This window comes from Hesperophylax consimilis, chromosome 7 (assembly GCF_061612785.1).
Source record: "Hesperophylax consimilis isolate HC1 chromosome 7, BYU_Hcon_1.0, whole genome shotgun sequence".
Lineage (NCBI taxonomy): Eukaryota > Metazoa > Arthropoda > Insecta > Trichoptera > Limnephilidae > Hesperophylax > Hesperophylax consimilis.
Window position 1 is genome coordinate 14185504 of NC_142842.1, and position 24454 is coordinate 14209957.

General features: G+C 35.9%; 3 protein-coding genes across 10 annotated transcripts in view; 1 reads left to right on the top strand and 2 right to left on the bottom strand.

Moving 5' to 3' along the window:
* Mp (collagen XV/XVIII-type protein multiplexin) overlaps positions 1–24454 on the bottom strand; it is an 895293-nt gene that overhangs the window by 683470 nt on the left and 187369 nt on the right. The gene's annotated exons all lie outside the window — the stretch shown is intronic.
* On the bottom strand, positions 3570–11990 carry LOC149422346 (uncharacterized). Its single transcript, XM_089633517.1, has 6 exons — positions 11859–11990; positions 11672–11755; positions 11299–11583; positions 10717–11205; positions 8927–10620; positions 3570–3774 (listed from the first exon to the last, which is right to left on the bottom strand). Exons 1-6 carry the CDS (start codon positions 11943–11945, stop codon positions 3570–3572), a joined length of 2844 nt encoding a protein of 947 aa, XP_089489643.1. The 5' UTR covers positions 11946–11990.
* LOC149422347 (uncharacterized) lies at positions 15782–19580 on the top strand. Its single transcript, XM_089633518.1, has 7 exons — positions 15782–15868; positions 15972–16055; positions 16144–16428; positions 16522–16982; positions 17079–17841; positions 17998–19274; positions 19496–19580. Exons 1-7 carry the CDS (start codon positions 15782–15784, stop codon positions 19578–19580), a joined length of 3042 nt encoding a protein of 1013 aa, XP_089489644.1.

Here is a 24454-nt window from a genome sequence, read left to right on the forward strand (position 1 = left end):
TTTTTGACAGTGCTTGAAATCGAACGTTTCTAGACTCACGTTGTGTAAAGCTGCACAGGACTGTCAAAATATATACCCATCTGTTTAACGGGAACGATTTGACATCTATGATCCATAACTCTTCGTATACAAAATCCTTTGCTTTTAATCAATGCAATTAAATCTAGCAATCCCAACAAGATCAGTTGCATTATTTCCACCTCCTGTTTCGACATTTTTAAAATAACTTTTTTATTGATGAAAATGAAAGAATTTAAAAAGGCTTCAATGTCGCTTCTCCCAGTTGGAGCAGTGGCCCAGAGTTCAAGTCTCGGTTACAACCTTATTTCTTATGTCTTCTTCATTTTCACATCCTTTGAATATTTTTATATTGTTTCAACAATCATCAGTTGTAATGGACATTTTCAAAACTGTAGTGATAAGTTAGATTAATCATTCTTTCACCACACATACTTCAGACGTCAACGTATCTCCATAGAGTGATTATTTTCATTCAATCTTTACTCGAGATCACTGTGGGCAATGTCAGTGTTCACGGCTTAATTAAAATTATGCATTTGCTTAGGTTGTTTCGTCTCTGAACCATCAATCTGACAAAGGATCCATGCAGTTTTTCAAAGTCTGCCAACTGTCAGATTATATTTCAGTCAAGGTAAATCCTTAAAGCGGGTGGTTCGTTTAGTCGGAATTTATGGGAAACATCATACGAGAATTGCGTTTTGAACGATGTACTCGTAAATAATAATAATCAACGCGCTCTTGAAATATGGTCGCTAATTTATCATTCAGGGTAGGTTTGTTTTAGATACACGTGAGAATTACACTTGAAAATGGTGGCACTAACAGTTTTAAGTAAAAAAAATTTGGGTGTGTCAAGCCTACGCAAGACAGAAGTGAAACTTCTAGTATTCCTCTCTCTCTATTTTCATTTCATCATCTCTATTTTCTCTCTTAGGTTAGTTTGAAAATTAGAGGTTAAATAATTCAACGACGAAGCATGGATTTGCTTTTTCTAATATTTTCTTATAGATGAATGACGTTCGATTAATGTATAGTTCCAAAAATTTTCAATTTATTCACAAGTATACAATATTACATAAATAACAATATTACAATTAAAAATTACAAAGAAATTACAATGACAATTTACCAATCATGTGCCATTTTCATTGTCAATTTCATGAATATCATTTCCTAATGTCGTGATAATTGGGTTATGGTAACTAAAGTGCGAGATATATACATGAGCACTTAAATCCTTAATGAATCGTGCAAAAACTGCATCGATTGTTGTCCCGTGTCTAGTCGTGCTAGTGTTCCTATCATTAACAATATCCAAATTGAGGGTGTTTTTGAAAAAGTTCAATAACTCTACAGATTCTTCCCTCGCAAAATTAACATTAAAATCTCCCGAAATGATCATAGGAATTTCGTGATAATTCTTATTCAATAGCCTCGAACCACCCTCTGTGTATGGCAGAAGCACATGGTGGATAAAATCTTTGATATCAGTAATCGATTTACCTGGTGAGATATAAATTGACACCATAATAATTTTTTCCCCATTAGCCAGAGAGCATTCTGCAGCACACAAATCCCCAACGGAGGATGTATGACTAGAAACGAATTCATGGTTACGGGCATGAACGTCATTATGTTTTACCACAACATGTTGGAGTCTATTTACATTTTGATATATACCGACACCACCCGCTCTAACACTGGGTCTCTTGTATTGTACAATGCAATCAAAATTTTCAACATTAACATGCCTGTCATCGTCAAGCCAAGTTTCGGAAAGCATCAATATGTCCGAATTTTTTAGAACATTACCTCGTAAATCTGTTGCATGTTTGTTAATACTTTGACAATTGAATGAGAATATCGTCATATCTCCTTTCTCAATATTTTCTAACAGTACTAGATCGAGAGTTTTTAAACGAACCGTAGAAAGTCTGTCAAATTCTCTTCTCAATTGAGCTACTGATGTGTCTTCGCGTCGTCCGTGATGGAATAAAACCTGATTTTCTGCAGGCACAATATAGAGACCTTGAGGACTTGTAACTCTTGATAAAGCTACATAAACCAAGGATTGCGAATGTTTCTTGCTATACGTATACACAACACTATCGTACGTTCCTCCTTGCGACTTGTGAATAGTCATTGCGCATGCTGGCTTAAGTGGAAAATGGTTTCTCTTTGCTTGGATTTTACTGTGTGATTTAGTTTTGTATAATGGGAAAGTCGCTGACCTACGACTTATCGGAGTTGCGTCATTACTTATTCCTAGTCGAGTAGCATATTGAGCTGTTTTACTACGTGTCCGTCTTCCTACACCTTTTGGAAAAATTAGCCAAACTCTGATAATTTTGTGGCTTTGATCATCTAACTCAACATAGACCAATTTACCGACTGCTCCATTTGCTAATCCATCTGTTACATCGATATTCGTTGTGATTAAATATGGTTTGTTCAAAGCAAAAACGATTTGGTACGGGAGGCCACCAGTATCAATTGATGACAGTTGATGTAGTTTGAGTCTTGCATCTCGTTCTTTTTGAAAATCATTACCCCAACCGATTATTTCGTCGTCAGCGATAGAATCTTTCTTATTCTCACATGAGTTCAATACAGAAAGATTGTAAGTATCGGCAGAATAATTATCATAGTATAATCTAACTCCATTGGGACAAAGATTATGGGCATCCTCATTCGTAACGAACCTTGATTCAATGAGTTCCAGTTGTTGTCTGGTCAAAATTTCCCCGTTACCAATTTTCGTTAAGGCTGATGAGAAACATTCATTTTCTTGTCTCATAACCTCTGTCAGTTCATAAAATTTAATACTCCTCCATAACTGATTACCACCTATTCTTTGTATTTTTTGCTTATAAATAGGAGTTGCTCTCACTGGTGGCAATTGTCTCAAATCTCCGATAAAGATCATATTCATACCACCGAATAAGGAATCATAATGACCTGTTATCTCTCTCAGTCTTAAATCTATTCGTTCTAACATCTCAGCACCAATCATACTCACTTCATCGATAACTATTACTTTCACGTACTTGAAAAGTGTTCGATATAAAAATTTCAGTTCATTTGTGTGGTGTATGTGTGTAAGGGGGACAGCATGAGAGCGAGACAGCGAGTACGAGACGTATATAAGAGATCGTATGAGCGGGAATGAGGCTCTCAGTCCAGAACCGTGATAGTCTTCTTACAAATAAATATTATAATACAAGCATTGTTATTATTGAGTATGTAGAGTTAACATACGTTACAGTGGCGCAGCACGGTAGTTCGTAAATTATTAAAAGTTTACGGAGAATCAGATGATTCAAGAAGATTATTCGAATTTTTGGTGATCACAGTATAGTCTGGCGCTTTTGGGCGTTGGATCGCTAAATTTTGAAGGAAGAAGAAGAATAATAAAAGGCTATCAAATTGGAGAATTCGCACGCAGCCGAGGCGAGCACGCAGATCGGGCCGGGCAAATTGCGCGGTAAAAACGCAATTTTACACGTGTGTGGGAGCCGACATTGCAACATTTTGTCGAGAGTACACCGTTACACGGGGTACGCAGAAGATCCAGGATCAAGATCGGCATCAAGGGTGAATTGGCCGGAATCCGGGACCGGGGTTCTGTCGCTACAGCGGGAAGGAAGACCTTGGAAGGTGATCGTGTCCGCAGCTGAAGGGAGACGGAGCCAGAAAAGGGTGCTGAGACGTTGGTGATTCACAGGCTCAGGGCAGGGGCTCGGAGCATAACCTCTGGAAGGGCTGAGATACGTATATTTTATTCAACTTGTTTCAGTTCTTCTCCCAATGGAGGCGATTTGTAAGAATTTGGGGACGTTCTGTTACAGAACGGGAGACTGGTCATTGTTCAGGGAACGATTGGATCAGGCCCTCATTTTAAATGATGATAAGTTGTTGTCACCAGAACGCAAAAGAGCATTTTTGCTGAGTTGCCTCACGGAAGAAACTTTCTCTCTATTATGTGATTTATGTTTTCCAAAAAAGGTTTCTGTTTGTTCTTTTGAAGATTTATGTAAATTATTTGATTCACATTGCAAACCAGTTAAAAATATTTTTGAGTCTCGTGAATTATTTTATAAATGTAAACAGTTTCCTAGCGAATCCGTTAAAGATTACGCGGCTAGATTGAGAGGGTTAAGTTTATCTTGTAATTTTGAGCTGAGATTGGAACCATGTTTAAAGGACATATTCGTTATTGGGATTTCTAATGAAAAATTGAAACACAAGCTATTCGTAGAGGCAATCGATACTTCTTTTACGGATTGCATTAATCTAGCGGCGACGTGGGAACATGTTGTGGCTTTTAAAAAGGTAAATCCGAATTTAAATGTTGTTCATAAGGAAAGCGAGTATTTCCATAAATCCAGGAAAGATAGTCCTTCCAGGAATAAAAATTCAATGCGGAGTAAATCACCGGTTAATGGTACGTTAAAAACTTGTTTTTTGTGTGGAAAAAAAAATCATTTGCAAAAAGATTGCTGGAAAAAAATTTTGTGTAATCATTGTAACAAATCGGGTCATCCTAGTAATTTGTGTAAATACAATAAAAATTATGTAGGTACTAAAAATAAACGGTTGAATTCGGTGTTCGTGGTTAATAATAATGTGGGGCCGGAACCCACATATATAGATTTGTTAATTGGTAACATAATATTGCCGGCGTTGGTAGATACGGGGGCTGCGATTAACGCGATACCATATGAAGTGTATTTAAGATATTTTGTTTCTTACGATTTAGAAAAGTATAATGTTCATTTGTCAGGGTATGACGGAACGCAGTTAAATGTTTTAGGTAAAGTGAATTTAGAGGTGTCATTTTTAGGTAAAAGTGCGAAAATACAGTTCGTAATAATTAAAAATGGTAATTCTACAATAGTTGGTAGAGATTTTTTACAAGTTTTCGGTATCGGATTAAGTGGAATAAATTCTGTAAAATTCAGTGAGATTAATTGTGATAATCATCTTGTTTTTCGTGAAAGTTTAAAGAAGAAATATGCTCATGTTTTTTCAGAAAAATCGGGTAGGCTTAAAAATTATGAGGCAAACATTGAAGTTAATTCGGACTTTAGGCCAAAGTTTGTAAATCCGAGGCCATTACCTTTTAGTTTACGTGAGAAAGTAGAGATAGAGTTACAGAGAATGTTGCATGAAGACATTATTGAAAAGGTAGAAATAAGCGATATTGCAAGCCCGATTGTTGTTGTAAAAAAGAAAGACGCTTCAATTAGGATTTGTACTGATTTCAAAACAACATTGAATCCTATGTTAGCGAAGTTGAAATACCCACTACCTCGTATTGACGATTTAATTTCATCTCTGAATGGTGCAAAATATTTTGCTAAGATAGACTTACGAAATGCATTTGGACAAATTTCATTGAACGAAAAGTCTAGAAAATTATGTGTGATTAGTACGCATATAGGTTTATTTGCTTATAAAGTATTGCCTTTTGGCTTAAGCACGAGTCCGGCCATCTTTATGCAAGTCATTACGGCGATAGTTGGTGGACTTAGGAACGTTCGTGTATTTTTAGATGATCTACTTTTATTTGGGAATTCTAAAGAGGAATTATTTTCTATTTGTGAAGCAGTACTTAGCAAGCTAAGTGATTGCGGATTAACTATTAATGAAAATAAGTGTTCTTTTCTAGAAACAGAGATAGAATATTTAGGTTATAGAATTTCGCAGAAAGGAGTTATGCCTTTAGAAAATAAAATATATGCTATTACCCAAATGAGTGTACCGAAAAATGTTTCGGAACTTAGAAGTTTGCTGGGAGTTATTTCCTACTATAGGTCTTTTATACAGAATGTGTCAGGTATTTTGTCTCCTTTATACCAATTGTTGAAAAAAGGGATAAAATTTGTATGGTCTCAGGAATGCAATATTGCGTTTGAGCAAGTTAAGAAACTGCTGACGTCAGACAATATTTTGGTGCATTTTGACCCACAATTACCTATCAAGCTAATTACAGACGCGAGTGATATAGGTATATCTGCTATTATATGTCACGTATATGAGAATGGCATGGAAAGACCGATTGCATTCGCTAGCCGTTTATTGTCAAAAACGGAATTGAGGTATTCCATTCTAGATAAGGAAGCGTGTGCAATAATATTTGGATTAAAAAAATTCTTTCAATATTTATATGGTAATAAATTCGTTCTAACTTGTGATAATAAAGCTTTGGTACATATTTTGAACACTGAAAAACAAGTGCCAATACTAGCGGCAAATAGGCTACAGCGCTATGCGCTGATTTTACAAACATTTGACTATAATATAGAATATGTCAAGTCGGGTGAGAACAAAGCGGATTTCTTATCTAGGTTGCCGGTCAATAGTAATAATAATTTAAGTGATTGTATCGACGAGGTCGACGGTAGCGAATATTTCTTAAATTATATTGGTAGTCTGAACGTTGATAAGATTGAATCGGATTTTTTAAATATAATTGAGGCGGAAACGACAATTTCAAAAGAAACGATGAAGCAGTTTTCGATTAAAGATGTAAACATAGCAACCATTATTGGGTTCGTAATCAATGGTTGGCCGGATAAAAAGTTTTTAAAGGATGACTTGTTAAAATTCTGGTATTTTAGAAATAAATTATCGACTTATGACTCGTGTTTATTTTATAATAATAAATTTGTGGTTCCGAGGGAATTAAGGGAAATCATATTGAATTTCATACATCAATCGCATTTAGGTATTGTTAAATCTAAAAATCTTGCTCGAAATTATTTTTTTTGGTTAGGGATGAACTCAGAGGTAGAAGCAACTGTGAAGCAGTGCGTTCGATGCTTGGAGTGTTTACCCACTCCATGTAAAGTTGAGTTACAGCCGTGGCCAATCAGTGGATTAATATGGAATAGATTGCATATTGATTTCATGGGACCTTTTGGTGGTTACAATTTTTTGATAATCGTTGATGCAACTACAAAATGGATAGACTGTCACATCGTAAATAAAGTAGATTCGTTTTGTACAATAAAAGTTTTGAAAAGATTATTTTCTAATTTCGGAATTCCGGAGCAGATAGTAAGTGACAATGGTACAGCGTTCACTTCAACAGTTTTTAAGGAATTTTGTCATAATTTTAATATTAAATCGTTGACATCTCCTGTCAACCATCCAGCTTCTAACGGACTTGCCGAAAATGGGGTTAGAACGGTAAAGAATTTTTTTTTAAAAATTATGATAAATAATAAATTGCCTGCTGATTTTGAGGATAAACTTTTAACATTTTTGGTTGATATTAGGAATACGCCTTCTATGTCTACGGGGATTGAACCTAGTAAATTAATTTTGGGAAGGAAAATTAGATCAATTTTTAATACAATCATTCCAATATTAGATAATGTTGAAGGTCAAGGTTTTAAAGGGATTGATAACACGATTAAAGATAAGATGTTATTGAGTCAGCAAAAACAAAAAAAGTATTATAGAGGAAAGAAAATTAAAAAGTACTTTGATGTTGGATCTAAAGTTTTAACCAGGGATTTGAGAAGTGATAAAAACAAATGGATATTAGGAGAAATTTATAAAAGATTGGGGAATAGGGTTTATTTAGTAAAAATTATGTCTACAGGACAAGTGTGGAAACGCCACCATGATCAAATTTCAGAGAGGAAGGTTAGGTGGGGGGAGAGTGACAGGTCTGATGATTTGCTGGACCTGGGTCCACTCTCGGACGTGGACATGACCAAGTTTCCTAATTCCTCTGATTTTTGCAGGTCACCTACACCATGGGAGGGGAGGTTACGCCCTCGAGGACAACGCCCATGCTACACCGAATGAAGAGTCAAGAACATACATAATTACATATAAATTGGAAATTAAATACATAATGGAAATAATTAAATATATTTGGCTTATATAAATTTGTAAAAATAAAAAGATGTAATTATGATTTAAGTGTGGGGGTGTGGTGTATGTGTGTAAGGGGGACAGCATGAGAGCGAGACAGCGAGTACGAGACGTATATAAGAGATCGTATGAGCGGGAATGAGGCTCTCAGTCCAGAACCGTGATAGTCTTCTTACAAATAAATATTATAATACAAGCATTGTTATTATTGAGTATGTAGAGTTAACATACGTTACAATTTGATAGTGGAATTCGATTCGCCGGTGATATTTTGAAAGCCGTATGAACTGTTGTGCCCCCAATAGCTACTGCTGCCTTTCCTGTTGATGCGCAAGCAATATAAGCGTTTAAATACCCATCAGTATTAGAAAATCGGTTGAAAATCTCCATTAATAATTTGATGGTGAATGTTTTTCCACATCCTGCTGGCCCGGTTAAGAATAAGTGTAAGGGTAATGCGTTTTCTGTTTGATTTAAATGTATACAGTGTTGTAACAATTCGAATTGCTTCTCATTTGTTAATCTCATTAAATCATTAAACTTGTCATTCTCCATAATGTTATCTTTTTTCCTGGCAATTGCACCAAGTTTGTTCAATGATGCTTGCCGCAAATCAAGATTGGCAATTGAATGGGGATCATTCAGGAGTTGTTCATACGGATCAGGCTCTTGATGGACATTCACTTGATTTCGGTCGTCATCATAAAGAAGTTCTTCACGACATAACTGAGCGCATATTTCCATAGTTTTAGCAATGTCTAAATTTGACTCGAATTCTTTTCTACGTTCCATTATTAATGCCTCATTCTGTTCAAATAATTGTAGAAATTGCATGTCTGCTAAAACATCTGTTTCTTCAACTCTAAACTTGAGGTGTAAAGTAACCATCTCCCTCTTATAGTCTGCCAAGTCTTTTCCCATGTCGTAATTTCTATACCTAATTATTCGTGGTATTCTCCTTTCAGAAATTTTTCCTTTGGGACCTACATTATATTTCGAAACAAATTGTGCTAACGTTACGTCTTCGAGTTCTTCCGGCCTCTTCTCATATTTGTCAAACCAATTTTGTTTCCAAATGTCAGTGCAATCGTAACCAAGTTCTTCAAGTTCTTTATTTGTTTTCCTAATTCGTTCACGCTCTTGTGGCCAGAGTGTTGGTATGTAAACGACTGCTACTGACGTTTTAGACATTGGCAACCGCAATAAAAACCAAGCGGCCTCTTGACTTGTCATTTCAACACTATTGAGCACGTTAACACTAAGTTTTCTGAGTGCCTCAACGATATCAAAGTCCCGATTTTCGTCAATAACCTCTACAATTTGTCGCTGCAAATTGCTGATGCCTCTATTAGTTTTGTTGACATATTCTACAACGTATTGTGCGCACGAATACTCTTCAATAATATATTGAAAGTCCATGTTAGATCCTAATACATTTAACAAGAAAGGATTGAAGAAATTATACCATTTTTCCGAAGGAAGTCGTTTAACAAATACTCGTGGTCTCATTATGCCGGCTCGTATAATGTTAATGTACTCTTCATCCGAAGTAATTAAGTTGCAGTCATAAAAATGATTAATGCTGTCATAATCAATGTCTTCTAGATTTTTCCTGATTAATTTATAACGATTCTTTAGCTCTCGAATTTGTGGATGATCTATCTCCAATGGTGTGAGAATGACAGTTTTACGCATGGGCATAAAAGGTGCATCAAAGCGGCAAGTGGGAGAGTGATTCGGTTGGTTATTTTTGTAGCACGTAAATGTATGTTTGTGAGTTTGAAGTCTAATATTTTCTGAAGCTTCAGCTGGAGAGACTGACATTAGAGTATCTATGAGGGATACAGTAGCCTCGTAATCTGCGCCTAGTGGATCGTTCGGAGCATTGTCTAACCATATAAGTGAATGAACATGTGGACTACCTCGGTGCTGAAATTCGATGCGCTTGAAGAAATTGATGACTCTATATTTTCCAAATGGACTACATTTTTTCGATTGTAAAATTGAAAAGATAACGTTAATTAATTTATCGAAATGGAGTGCGCAACTAACTGCATCTTCATTAATCAAAGTTGTTTTATCAAAGTAATTTAAATTTTCTAGTTGCTCTTCTGTCAATTTTACACGTTCTTTCAAGAAATGCAAAGTCTGTAACAATTTTTTCCAACCGATTTCATTTGCACTCATTGTTAAAAACATTGTAGGTCTCCCTAACTGACGCATCATTGCAAATAGATTCCGCTTGCGCTCAGACCAATATGCAGCTGAATTTGGAATCGGTTTTAAAAAAGCTAAGTTCTTATCTAAGCAGTTGTTAATGTAGTCCGGAGACATAATAGTCTCTTTACTTATATTTGTATTTGTCCCAATGTGTTTGAAAGTAATCTTTAGAGACTCGCTGACCCTCAAACGCATAATTTTTGCCGCAACGTAAAGAAGTTTATTAGGCGTAACTCCTCTCCTGTCAGAACGCCGTAATTCACTCGTGGCAATCATGAAAGGCGTAACACTAATCTCTGGGTTGAACTCTCTAAATTGTCCGAGGTAGATCGAAGGGAAAGAAAGTTCTTCTGCGTGTTTATCGAATAACAAACTTTTCGGTACGTTTCTTTCACCCGGTGCGATTTGTAAGAATTTGTCTTCGTTCCAGAGCAAAGTATGCTGCTGCGCGACAAGACTTTCTTCGATTGGGATATGTTCGCTCAATTCCTCAATGTTAACCACTTGAGGAGCATTCCTATGATCAAACATCTGAGGAGAGACATTCTCATCACTGTTAAACGTTGTATTGCTAGATTCTCGTACAGGCGTGTAGTCTATTTGAATATCTTGCTCAATATTCCCGAGAAAAGAGTTATTTATGGATATTTTATAAAATTTATACATTGGTTGATCAACTAGATACCGTAACCAAGCTTTAATTTCACCTTTTTTCACCAACCCTTGCAAATAACTCGACTTATGGATTAATTTCTTTTTAATGTGTACGTTGATGCAAAAATCGTCATCCACATGTCTTGGCAAAACGCTCACCATATTATCTACCGAGACAGGAACATTGATGATCTGGCCACTTATGCAGAACTGACCGTTAACGTGTCTTATTCGCCGTATTTGCATGAATGGTAGTCTAGGCGAAATTAATCTTTCAGCAATGAGGTTGAGTTGAGGCAAATAGGCTGGTCTTTCCGGATATTTGAAGCCATTGAAGGTCGCTAGCGTTGGAATTTTCTTATTCTGCATACTCCTTTTGCATGTAGTACATAGTTTTGCATCAGCAATGTTCGCAAGAGCCTGGAAAATATGTTAACCATTAATTTCAAACATTGATAAGAGTTACGACATTAAGAAAATTATGATAATATCCACATTATGCTTTAAACATACCGTTATTTTTTTAAGCATCGTTTCATCAGCGGATGTCGCCTTTTTTAAATCCTTTTCGAACCAAAGCCGATCGCAAACGCTACAAGCATAGCCGAAAGGATTTTCCACAAACATTTTTTGAAATTGTTTATGTGCAAATTTGTGATTCACATAGCCACTATAGGGAGGCACAAAGTCATTATCAAATTCTCTCGGTGGCCCATCGAAATGCTCTCCAATATCCATGTCGGAATCAACATCACTCAGTGATTCTCTATTCGGGAGTTCATGGTCATCGTGTACATTCTGTTAACAGAAAATATAATTTACTGGAAAACTCATTCGAAATCAATTTTTTCATCTATAATGCAATTTTTCAGAAATTGATACGTACAATATTGGCATTATTCGCATCATCATCATTCGGTTGTGTAGTTATGGCTTCTTGGACAGGAGCCTCTTGTATCTCATCAAAATCCTGGAAAAATTAATACATATTGAATGTAAATTTCCAAATTTAATTCAATGTTAATTAATAAATAAATTTATTCGAACAATGTAATCATGGCATATCAACTTACAATTTCGGAGGCATTAGTTTTTTTTTGCAAATTTTTATTTTGCTGCTGCCTTATTGAATTCTGGTGAATATTGTCGGGTTTTGGCATGGAATGTTGGTTATGTATTTGTGCTGCATGTAGGACGTATTCTGGACCATCATTGGGACTCAATAAATTCGCAGTACACGTAGAATTTGGAACGATTTTCCGTTTTTGAAGTGAAACTTCTTTACGCGCGTCATGCAATTTCGAGGACCGGAGTAAAACCGACTCATGACCGAAACGAAAATGCGGGTACCCCCACCACCGATTAAAGTTCATTTGATCTAGTCAAAGTTTTGAAGTAACATATAAATGCTTCTTAGCTCATCCCGACAACTGGCGTTGGTGGTGTAATGGTCAGCATAGTTGCCTTCCAAGCAGTTGATCCGAGTTCGATTCTCGGCCATCGCACATTATTTTTTTGTTTTTAACGCCTTTTTCATTCAATATCTTATTTTTTAGTAGGTCAGAACATTTTTTAAAAGAAAATAATATTGCAAAATAATAAAAACACTTATCTCACTGTGATAAAACATTACTCCGCTAGAGCGCGCTTTGTGTTATTGTGTTGGATTAAAATTATTATCTAATCCGTATATTATGATAATTGTATTACATTTATTTAATTAATTTATTTATTTTGATAATATGTAATAATTTACAGAAAAAAAAATTAAAACTATCTCCCTCTGATAAAATATCCGTTCGCTAGAGCGCACTACGCGATCTTGTGTGGGATTCTATTTCTGTACATTGTACATTATTTTTAAAAATATATTATATTTTGGGTGTGATGTAGGTAACATTATAAAACATAACAAGCTCTCATATTTTCAGAACCTACATAATATAATCAATTTATGCGGCTTTGCTTACAGTTGGTGCTCAGCGTGGTTGGCTTTCAATCAGTTAAGCGAGGTTCGATTCTCGGCTGTGGCATTTTTGAAGTGAAACCTTGTTGAGGTGGGGGAGCCGCTCACGAACGTTCTCTCTCTTCTCTTCTTTCCTCTCTCTCAGACACCAGCGAACTGCGCCACGCCAAGCATCAGCTGAAACTAGAAGTTTCACTTCTGTCTTGCGTAGGCTTGACACACCCACTTTTTTTTGATGGAACTGGAGCAGGTGTTATAGCTTCAGCTACCGCAGATTGCCGAAGTTTTTGACGGTCTCTGTATGCTTTACAACGTTCTGCTGCCGTTTTAGCTTGAGGTTTGGGAGGCTTTAATTCTTTTTTCCGCTGTCTGTACCGCCTGTTGGCCATTGCTTTGATTGTAACGACATTCCTACATCATATTTCACTGTTAATATAATCTCGCCAATATATTAAACAATCCTATTCCAACAATACTACTATATTGTGAAATATTTATCAACTCTTATAGGTTATATTTACCTTATGTTAATGTCATCACTGTGTGAATCAGACTCTCCTCTTCTTTGGTGATTCTCAGGGGATATTTCCTCTTGTGCCACTGATGTGTTCATCACCTCTATCTCGTCACTACTCATTTTTAACACTGAAATTCTGTACCAAACCGTATGAACCACAATCAATTACGTATTTCACTCGTATTACACTCACGACGCAGTATACTAACAAAGCAGCTGATGCTTGGCGTGGCGCAGTTCGCTGGTGTCTGAGAGAGAGGAAAGAAGAGAAGAGAGAGAACGTTCGTGAGCGGCTCCCCCACCTCAACAAGCGCATATGGTGAGAGAGGGACAGTGAACGGTGAGCGGTGGTGGGGGTACCCGCATTTTCGTGTCGATCCTGACTCGGTTTTACTCCGAAATCCATTACGCGCCTAAAGAAGTTTCACTTCAATAATAATTTAATTAAATACTAATTATCTTCACAGAAAATTATTTTCATTATCTAATTACTTTTGTAGCCACCACACCACATTTTTGAGCCTAGTTTTCGTATTATCTAAAATACGTATAAATTTATAAATAATATATATATATATATACATATATATATATTATAAAACAGGTAATCTCCTAGTTGGACAGCCAAAGATCACTGTAATATGTAATATGTCATGTTTTTAAAAAAAATAATAAATAAATAATAATAATATATATATTTATACGTATTTTACATAATCCGCAATATATATTATTTTCTATTTATGTATAAATATTTTTGAAGTGAAACTTCTTTAGGCGCGTAATGGATTTCGGAGTAAAACCGAGTCAGGATCGACACGAAAATGCGGGTACCCCCACCACCGCTCACCGTTCACTGTCCCTCTCTCACCATATGCGCTTGTTGAGGTGGGGGAGCCGCTCACGAACGTTCTCTCTCTTCTCTTCTTTCCTCTCTCTCAGACACCAGCGAACTGCGCCACGCCAAGCATCAGCTGCTTGGTTAGTATACTGCGTCGTGAGTGTAATACGAGTGAAATACGTAATTGATTGTGGTTCATACGGTTTGGTACAGAATTTCAGTGTTAAAAATGAGTAGTGACGAGATAGAGGTGATGAACACATCAGTGGCACAAGAGGAAATATCCCCTGAGAATCACCAAAGAAGAGGAGAGTCTGATTCACACAGTGATGACATTAACATAAGGTAAATATAACCTATAAGAGTTGATAAATATTTCACAATATAGTAGTATTGTTGGAATAGGATTGTTTAATATATTGGCGAGATTATATTAACAGTGAAATATGATGTAGGAATGTCGTTACAATCAAAGCAATGGCCAACAGGCGGTACAGACAGCGGAAAAAAGAATTAAAGCCTCCCAAACCTCAAGCTAAAACGGCAGCAGAACGTTGTAAAGCATACAGAGACCGTCAAAAACTTCGGCAATCTGCGGTAGCTGAAGCTATAACACCTGCTCCAGTTCCATCAAAAAAAAGTGGGTGTGTCAAGCCTACGCAAGACAGAAGTGAAACTTCTAGTTTCAGCTGATGCTTGGCGTGGCGCAGTTCGCTGGTGTCTGAGAGAGAGGAAAGAAGAGAAGAGAGAGAACGTTCGTGAGCGGCTCCCCCACCTCAACAAGGTTTCACTTCAAAAATGCCACAGCCGAGAATCGAACCTCGCTTAACTGATTGAAAGCCAACCACGCTGAGCACCAACTGTAAGCAAAGCCGCATAAATTGATTATATTATGTAGGTTCTGAAAATATGAGAGCTTGTTATGTTTTATAATGTTACCTACATCACACCCAAAATATAATATATTTTTAAAAATAATGTACAATGTACAGAAATAGAATCCCACACAAGATCGCGTAGTGCGCTCTAGCGAACGGATATTTTATCAGAGGGAGATAGTTTTAATTTTTTTTTCTGTAAATTATTACATATTATCAAAATAAATAAATTAATTAAATAAATGTAATACAATTATCATAATATACGGATTAGATAATAATTTTAATCCAACACAATAACGCAAAGCGCGCTCTAGCGGAGTAATGTTTTATCACAGTGAGATAAGTGTTTTTATTATTTTGCAATATTATTTTCTTTTAAAAAATGTTCTGACCTACTAAAAAATAAGATATTGAATGAAAAAGGCGTTAAAAACAAAAAAATAATGTGCGATGGCCGAGAATCGAACTCGGATCAACTGCTTGGAAGGCAACTATGCTGACCATTACACCACCAACGCCAGTTGTCGGGATGAGCTAAGAAGCATTTATATGTTACTTCAAAACTTTGACTAGATCAAATGAACTTTAATCGGTGGTGGGGGTACCCGCATTTTCGTTTCGGTCATGAGTCGGTTTTACTCCGGTCCTCGAAATTGCATGACGCGCGTAAAGAAGTTTCACTTCAAAAACGGAAAATCGTTCCAAATTCTACGTGTACTGCGAATTTATTGAGTCCCAATGATGGTCCAGAATACGTCCTACATGCAGCACAAATACATAACCAACATTCCATGCCAAAACCCGACAATATTCACCAGAATTCAATAAGGCAGCAGCAAAATAAAAATTTGCAAAAAAAAACTAATGCCTCCGAAATTGTAAGTTGATATGCCATGATTACATTGTTCGAATAAATTTATTTATTAATTAACATTGAATTAAATTTGGAAATTTACATTCAATATGTATTAATTTTTCCAGGATTTTGATGAGATACAAGAGGCTCCTGTCCAAGAAGCCATAACTACACAACCGAATGATGATGATGCGAATAATGCCAATATTGTACGTATCAATTTCTGAAAAATTGCATTATAGATGAAAAAATTGATTTCGAATGAGTTTTCCAGTAAATTATATTTTCTGTTAACAGAATGTACACGATGACCATGAACTCCCGAATAGAGAATCACTGAGTGATGTTGATTCCGACATGGATATTGGAGAGCATTTCGATGGGCCACCGAGAGAATTTGATAATGACTTTGTGCCTCCCTATAGTGGCTATGTGAATCACAAATTTGCACATAAACAATTTCAAAAAATGTTTGTGGAAAATCCTTTCGGCTATGCTTGTAGCGTTTGCGATCGGCTTTGGTTCGAAAAGGATTTAAAAAAGGCGACATCCGCTGATGAAACGATGCTTAAAAAAATAACGGTATGTTTAAAGCATAATGTGGATATTATCATAATTTTCTTAATGTCGTAACTCTTATCAATGTTTGAAATTAATGGTTAACATATTTTCCAGGCTCTTGCGAACATTGCTGATGCAAAACTATGTACTACATGCAAAAGGAGTATGCAGAATAAGAAAATTCCAACGCTAGCGACCTTCAATGGCTTCAAATATCCGGAAAGACCAGCCTATTTGCCTCAACTCAACCTCATTGCTGAAAGATTAATTTCGCCTAGACTACCATTCATGCAAATACGGCGAATAAGACACGTTAACGGTCAGTTCTGCATAAGTGGCCAGATCATCAATGTTCCTGTCTCGGTAGATAATATGGTGAGCGTTTTGCCAAGACATGTGGATGACGATTTTTGCATCAACGTACACATTAAAAAGAAATTAATCCATAAGTCGAGTTATTTGCAAGGGTTGGTGAAAAAAGGTGAAATTAAAGCTTGGTTACGGTATCTAGTTGATCAACCAATGTATAAATTTTATAAAATATCCATAAATAACTCTTTTCTCGGGAATATTGAGCAAGATATTCAAATAGACTACACGCCTGTACGAGAATCTAGCAATACAACGTTTAACAGTGATGAGAATGTCTCTCCTCAGATGTTTGATCATAGGAATGCTCCTCAAGTGGTTAACATTGAGGAATTGAGCGAACATATCCCAATCGAAGAAAGTCTTGTCGCGCAGCAGCATACTTTGCTCTGGAACGAAGACAAATTCTTACAAATCGCACCGGGTGAAAGAAACGTACCGAAAAGTTTGTTATTCGATAAACACGCAGAAGAACTTTCTTTCCCTTCGATCTACCTCGGACAATTTAGAGAGTTCAACCCAGAGATTAGTGTTACGCCTTTCATGATTGCCACGAGTGAATTACGGCGTTCTGACAGGAGAGGAGTTACGCCTAATAAACTTCTTTACGTTGCGGCAAAAATTATGCGTTTGAGGGTCAGCGAGTCTCTAAAGATTACTTTCAAACACATTGGGACAAATACAAATATAAGTAAAGAGACTATTATGTCTCCGGACTACATTAACAACTGCTTAGATAAGAACTTAGCTTTTTTAAAACCGATTCCAAATTCAGCTGCATATTGGTCTGAGCGCAAGCGGAATCTATTTGCAATGATGCGTCAGTTAGGGAGACCTACAATGTTTTTAACAATGAGTGCAAATGAAATCGGTTGGAAAAAATTGTTACAGACTTTGCATTTCTTGAAAGAACGTGTAAAATTGACAGAAGAGCAACTAGAAAATTTAAATTACTTTGATAAAACAACTTTGATTAATGAAGATGCAGTTAGTTGCGCACTCCATTTCGATAAATTAATTAACGTTATCTTTTCAATTTTACAATCGAAAAAATGTAGTCCATTTGGAAAATATAGAGTCATCAATTTCTTCAAGCGCATCGAATTTCAGCACCGAGGTAGTCCACATGTTCATTCACTTATATGGTTAGACAATGCTCCGAACGATCCACTAGGCGCAGATTACGAGGCTACTGTATCCCTCATAGATACTCTAATGTCAGTCTCTCCAGCTGAAGCTTCAGAAAATATTAGACTTCAAACTCACAAACATACATTTACGTGCTACAAAAATAACCAACCGAATCACTCTCCCACTTGCCGCTTTGATGCACCTTTTATGCCCATGCGTAAAACTGTCATTCTCACACCATTGGAGATAGATCATCCACAAATTCGAGAGCTAAAGAATCGTTATAAATTAATCAGGAAAAATCTAGAAGACATTGATTATGACAGCATTAATCATTTTTATGACTGCAACTTAATTACTTCGGATGAAGAGTACATTAACATTATACGAGCCGGCATAATGAGACCACGAGTATTTGTTAAACGACTTCCTTCGGAAAAATGGTATAATTTCTTCAATCCTTTCTTGTTAAATGTATTAGGATCTAACATGGACTTTCAATATATTATTGAAGAGTATTCGTGCGCACAATACGTTGTAGAATATGTCAACAAAACTAATAGAGGCATCAGCAATTTGCAGCAACAAATTGTAGAGGTTATTGACGAAAATCGGGACTTTGATATCGTTGAGGCACTCAGAAAACTTAGTGTTAACGTGCTCAATAGTGTTGAAATGACAAGTCAAGAGGCCGCTTGGTTTTTATTGCGGTTGCCAATGTCTAAAACGTCAGTAGCAGTCGTTTACATACCAACACTCTGGCCACAAGAGCGTGAACGAATTAGGAAAACAAATAAAGAACTTGAAGAACTTGGTTACGATTGCACTGACATTTGGAAACAAAATTGGTTTGACAAATATGAGAAGAGGCCGGAAGAACTCGAAGACGTAACGTTAGCACAATTTGTTTCGAAATATAATGTAGGTCCCAAAGGAAAAATTTCTGAAAGGAGAATACCACGAATAATTAGGTATAGAAATTACGACATGGGAAAAGACTTGGCAGACTATAAGAGGGAGATGGTTACTTTACACCTCAAGTTTAGAGTTGAAGAAACAGATGTTTTAGCAGACATGCAATTTCTACAATTATTTGAACAGAATGAGGCATTAATAATGGAACGTAGAAAAGAATTCGAGTCAAATTTAGACATTGCTAAAACTATGGAAATATGCGCTCAGTTATGTCGTGAAGAACTTCTTTATGATGACGACCGAAAACAAGTGAATGTCCATCAAGAGCCTGATCCGTATGAACAACTCCTGAATGATCCCCATTCAATTGCCAATCTTGATTTGCGGCAAGCATCATTGAACAAACTTGGTGCAATTGCCAGGAAAAAAGATAACATTATGGAGAATGACAAGTTTAATGATTTAATGAGATTAACAAATGAGAAGCAATTCGAATTGTTACAACACTGTATACATTTAAATCAAACAGAAAACGCATTACCCTTACACTTATTCTTAACCGGGCCAGCAGGATGTGGAAAAACATTCACCATCAAATTATTTATGGAGATTTTCAACCGATTTTCTAATACTGATGGGTATTTAAACGCTTATATTGCTTGCGCATCAACAGGAAAGGCAGCAGTAGCTATTGGGGGCACAACAGTTCATACGGCTTTCAAAATATCACCGGCGAATCGAATTCCACTATCAAATGAACTGAAATTTTTATATCGAACACTTTTCAAGTACGTGAAAGTAATAGTTATCGATGAAGTGAGTATGATTGGTGCTGAGATGTTAGAACGAATAGATTTAAGACTGAGAGAGATAACAGGTCATTATGATTCCTTATTCGGTGGTATGAATATGATCTTTATCGGAGATTTGAGACAATTGCCACCAGTGAGAGCAACTCCTATTTATAAGCAAAAAATACAAAGAATAGGTGGTAATCAGTTATGGAGGAGTATTAAATTTTATGAACTGACAGAGGTTATGAGACAAGAAAATGAATGTTTCTCATCAGCCTTAACGAAAATTGGTAACGGGGAAATTTTGACCAGACAACAACTGGAACTCATTGAATCAAGGTTCGTTACGAATGAGGATGCCCATAATCTTTGTCCCAATGGAGTTAGATTATACTATGATAATTATTCTGCCGATACTTACAATCTTTCTGTATTGAACTCATGTGAGAATAAGAAAGATTCTATCGCTGACGACGAAATAATCGGTTGGGGTAATGATTTTCAAAAAGAACGAGATGCAAGACTCAAACTACATCAACTGTCATCAATTGATACTGGTGGCCTCCCGTACCAAATCGTTTTTGCTTTGAACAAACCATATTTAATCACAACGAATATCGATGTAACAGATGGATTAGCAAATGGAGCAGTCGGTAAATTGGTCTATGTTGAGTTAGATGATCAAAGCCACAAAATTATCAGAGTTTGGCTAATTTTTCCAAAAGGTGTAGGAAGACGGACACGTAGTAAAACAGCTCAATATGCTACTCGACTAGGAATAAGTAATGACGCAACTCCGATAAGTCGTAGGTCAGCGACTTTCCCATTATACAAAACTAAATCACACAGTAAAATCCAAGCAAAGAGAAACCATTTTCCACTTAAGCCAGCATGCGCAATGACTATTCACAAGTCGCAAGGAGGAACGTACGATAGTGTTGTGTATACGTATAGCAAGAAACATTCGCAATCCTTGGTTTATGTAGCTTTATCAAGAGTTACAAGTCCTCAAGGTCTCTATATTGTGCCTGCAGAAAATCAGGTTTTATTCCATCACGGACGACGCGAAGACACATCAGTAGCTCAATTGAGAAGAGAATTTGACAGACTTTCTACGGTTCGTTTAAAAACTCTCGATCTAGTACTGTTAGAAAATATTGAGAAAGGAGATATGACGATATTCTCATTCAATTGTCAAAGTATTAACAAACATGCAACAGATTTACGAGGTAATGTTCTAAAAAATTCGGACATATTGATGCTTTCCGAAACTTGGCTTGACGATGACAGGCATGTTAATGTTGAAAATTTTGATTGCATTGTACAATACAAGAGACCCAGTGTTAGAGCGGGTGGTGTCGGTATATATCAAAATGTAAATAGACTCCAACATGTTGTGGTAAAACATAATGACGTTCATGCCCGTAACCATGAATTCGTTTCTAGTCATACATCCTCCGTTGGGGATTTGTGTGCTGCAGAATGCTCTCTGGCTAATGGGGAAAAAATTATTATGGTGTCAATTTATATCTCACCAGGTAAATCGATTACTGATATCAAAGATTTTATCCACCATGTGCTTCTGCCATACACAGAGGGTGGTTCGAGGCTATTGAATAAGAATTATCACGAAATTCCTATGATCATTTCGGGAGATTTTAATGTTAATTTTGCGAGGGAAGAATCTGTAGAGTTATTGAACTTTTTCAAAAACACCCTCAATTTGGATATTGTTAATGATAGGAACACTAGCACGACTAGACACGGGACAACAATCGATGCAGTTTTTGCACGATTCATTAAGGATTTAAGTGCTCATGTATATATCTCGCACTTTAGTTACCATAACCCAATTATCACGACATTAGGAAATGATATTCATGAAATTGACAATGAAAATGGCACATGATTGGTAAATTGTCATTGTAATTTCTTTGTAATTTTTAATTGTAATATTGTTATTTATGTAATATTGTATACTTGTGAATAAATTGAAAATTTTTGGAACTATACATTAATCGAACGTCATTCATCTATAAGAAAATATTAGAAAAAGCAAATCCATGCTTCGTCGTTGAATTATTTAACCTCTAATTTTCAAACTAACCTAAGAGAGAAAATAGAGATGATGAAATGAAAATAGAGAGAGAGGAATACTAGAAGTTTCACTTCTGTCTTGCGTAGGCTTGACACACCCAAATTTTTATTTAATAAGGTGTATTATATACATGTATACATTTGTATAATGTTTTGACTGTCCAACCAGGAGGGATTCCCGTTTTAGGACAGTCAATGGTCAGTGTTTTATCACCACATTATTAAATAAAGCTATTTTTTGGATGAAATGTGTTTTAAATAAGATATTGATTCGAACAGGAAATCTTTCGGCTTTAAAAAAAAAAGTTTTTATTTTGTTTGTGCTTTGCTCTCCATTAGATATCAGTTTTTTCAGAGGTGTTGGGTTCAGACAAGTTAGGTTGGGTTATGTTAGGTTAGGTTAGGTGAGGGGTTAAGTTAAAAAAATAGAACGACTTTCATCAAATCAAGTTCCTGTCAATAAAATGCTTGGTTACAAATTTGGCAAAATATCAGCTCAATAAATTCACAATTTCGGTACATAAATAACAAGATGGTTGCGGTTATGATCGTAAAATTCTTTATCGTTTGAGTGACTTGTGAAAATTATTATCTTGGGACCGTCAGAAAAGGTATGAAAAAGTTTCCGACCGACAATTCCCCCGGGATTGGATCCCGGGTAATTCCCGGGATCAATCAGTCACGGCCCCACAAACTTAATTCCAATCGATGGCAAGTAATCAGGGCTTGCCAAATTTCAATCCGACAAGGGACCCATAATATTGATGGAAAAATAAAAAATTCCAGAATAGTGTTGGAACAGATCAAGTGACAATTTGAATATTTTGTGGAACTAAATTGATTTAGAATAAGCATTGAGAGCAGAACATACAATTGAAAACAAAATTACATAATATTATACTTAAAGGATAAAGTTTTTATACAGTTTTTGAACGTATGAAGGTTGGAAGTTTGTATTAAGTTCCAACGCTAGTTATTTGTTTAAGATTATACTGTTTAATGATGTGACGCCCAACGCCCAACATAATTCGCAAACAGTTTAGGATTTGCGGAGAAAACTTCTTCCGTTGCTTTCTTCCGTTGCTTATTTTGTGTTAATTTCATTTATTAACCAATAAATCGTTTATATATATAAAACTCAATTCATTTTGATTCAAACTATCCAGCATCCAACTGAAAATTTGCTTAATTACAATCCGAGCATTCATGCCATAAATCAACACGCCTGTCAAAAGAGGTTAAAAAAAATAATCCAATTTCAAATTTGATTGAATATGAAAATATGAGCTGACAAACAATGATATGTTAATTGTAATGTTGTATTTTTTTAAGGGCCTCCGTGGTTGAGGGTTAAAGCTCTTGACTAGCAATCCAAAGGTCGCGTCGTGCACACATAAATTTTATTTTGTTAATTTGTGTTACTTCATTTAAAATAACATATATTATAGCTTTAGCCATATTTGGTGACCAAATCTGAATATCCAGGTACTCCCACCACCTTTGTCTTCCCCATCTACTTCTCTTCCCCACTACCTTTAGCCTCACAACATACCCCAATTGGGGATGCCATAGTCTCAGACGTTTGGGAGCAGTTGGGACTTTCGTGCGGTATTCAAATAAAAAAATTAAAAACTCTTGCATCTAAGAACAGCAACGGCAGTATTAAACTTCGTAACGATAGATTCTATAAGAAGGATTTTAAGCATTGGAAGAATATTTTTAGTTTAAATGGGTCATCAACTTTCGACAATACATATTTTCATAAGTTTACTACACAAGCACACAGCTTTTAACAAGATCACAATCACAATAAAGTGCCTTAGATATATGAGCACGAAAATATCATTTTATTTACGAGTAAGATTAACGTATGTGCTTAAAGCACAAAAGATGCATTCGTTTTGATTTATGACGTTCATCTCATGTGATACACGACTAACTGTGAAACTAAAGCAATTTTATTCAGAAAAACATCTGCTCTAAGAAAAATAAATTCCAGATTTTGACACCCAAAAGAAGTGCCACGAAGTTTTATTACCACCTTATCATAAGTAATATTAAACCATAAAATACACATTTAAAACAAGCCCTTTGTGGCACACATCTGAATTGAATAGGCGCAACATTTTATCGTAAAAGCTCAATTTGTCTACGAGATAAAGCAATTCGGTCTAAATTCAAACGAGGAAGTTTTAAACTTGTATCAAAAGCTACACAAAACACTGTAACGAAACAAAAAAGTGAACATGCAGAGCAATAAATTTGAATTGATCCATGGGATCAGGAGAATAAAGTGATCGTGTTCAGCACAAGGGCGTACGTACAAGTTAACGTTAACTATGTTAAGCCAACTTTATAATTATTTAAAAGTTTTTTCGAAGTTAATATCAACGGGTATCTCGTGATAAATAACTTTTTATTGGCTTTTAAGTAATGTGACCCAATACCCTGATATAATGTATAGGTAGGTATAGTCATTTATTATGAGTTAGTCCGCTTTCCAGCGATATACAAATGTATATAGGATGTGCTATACATATAAAACCCATATTTTATCGTTATGTGACATCGGCATTTTTAGTATGAGCCAATTCGCTTGAAAATATTTTTTCTTGTATCTCCGGTAACAAGTTCTTTTTTTAAAGATCGTACCCTGAAAAATCGTTCCTGCTTTACCAATAGTTACCTACATCCGTCGTAATCCACCAAAAACCATTCCCCCTTTACCAATAGGTACCTAC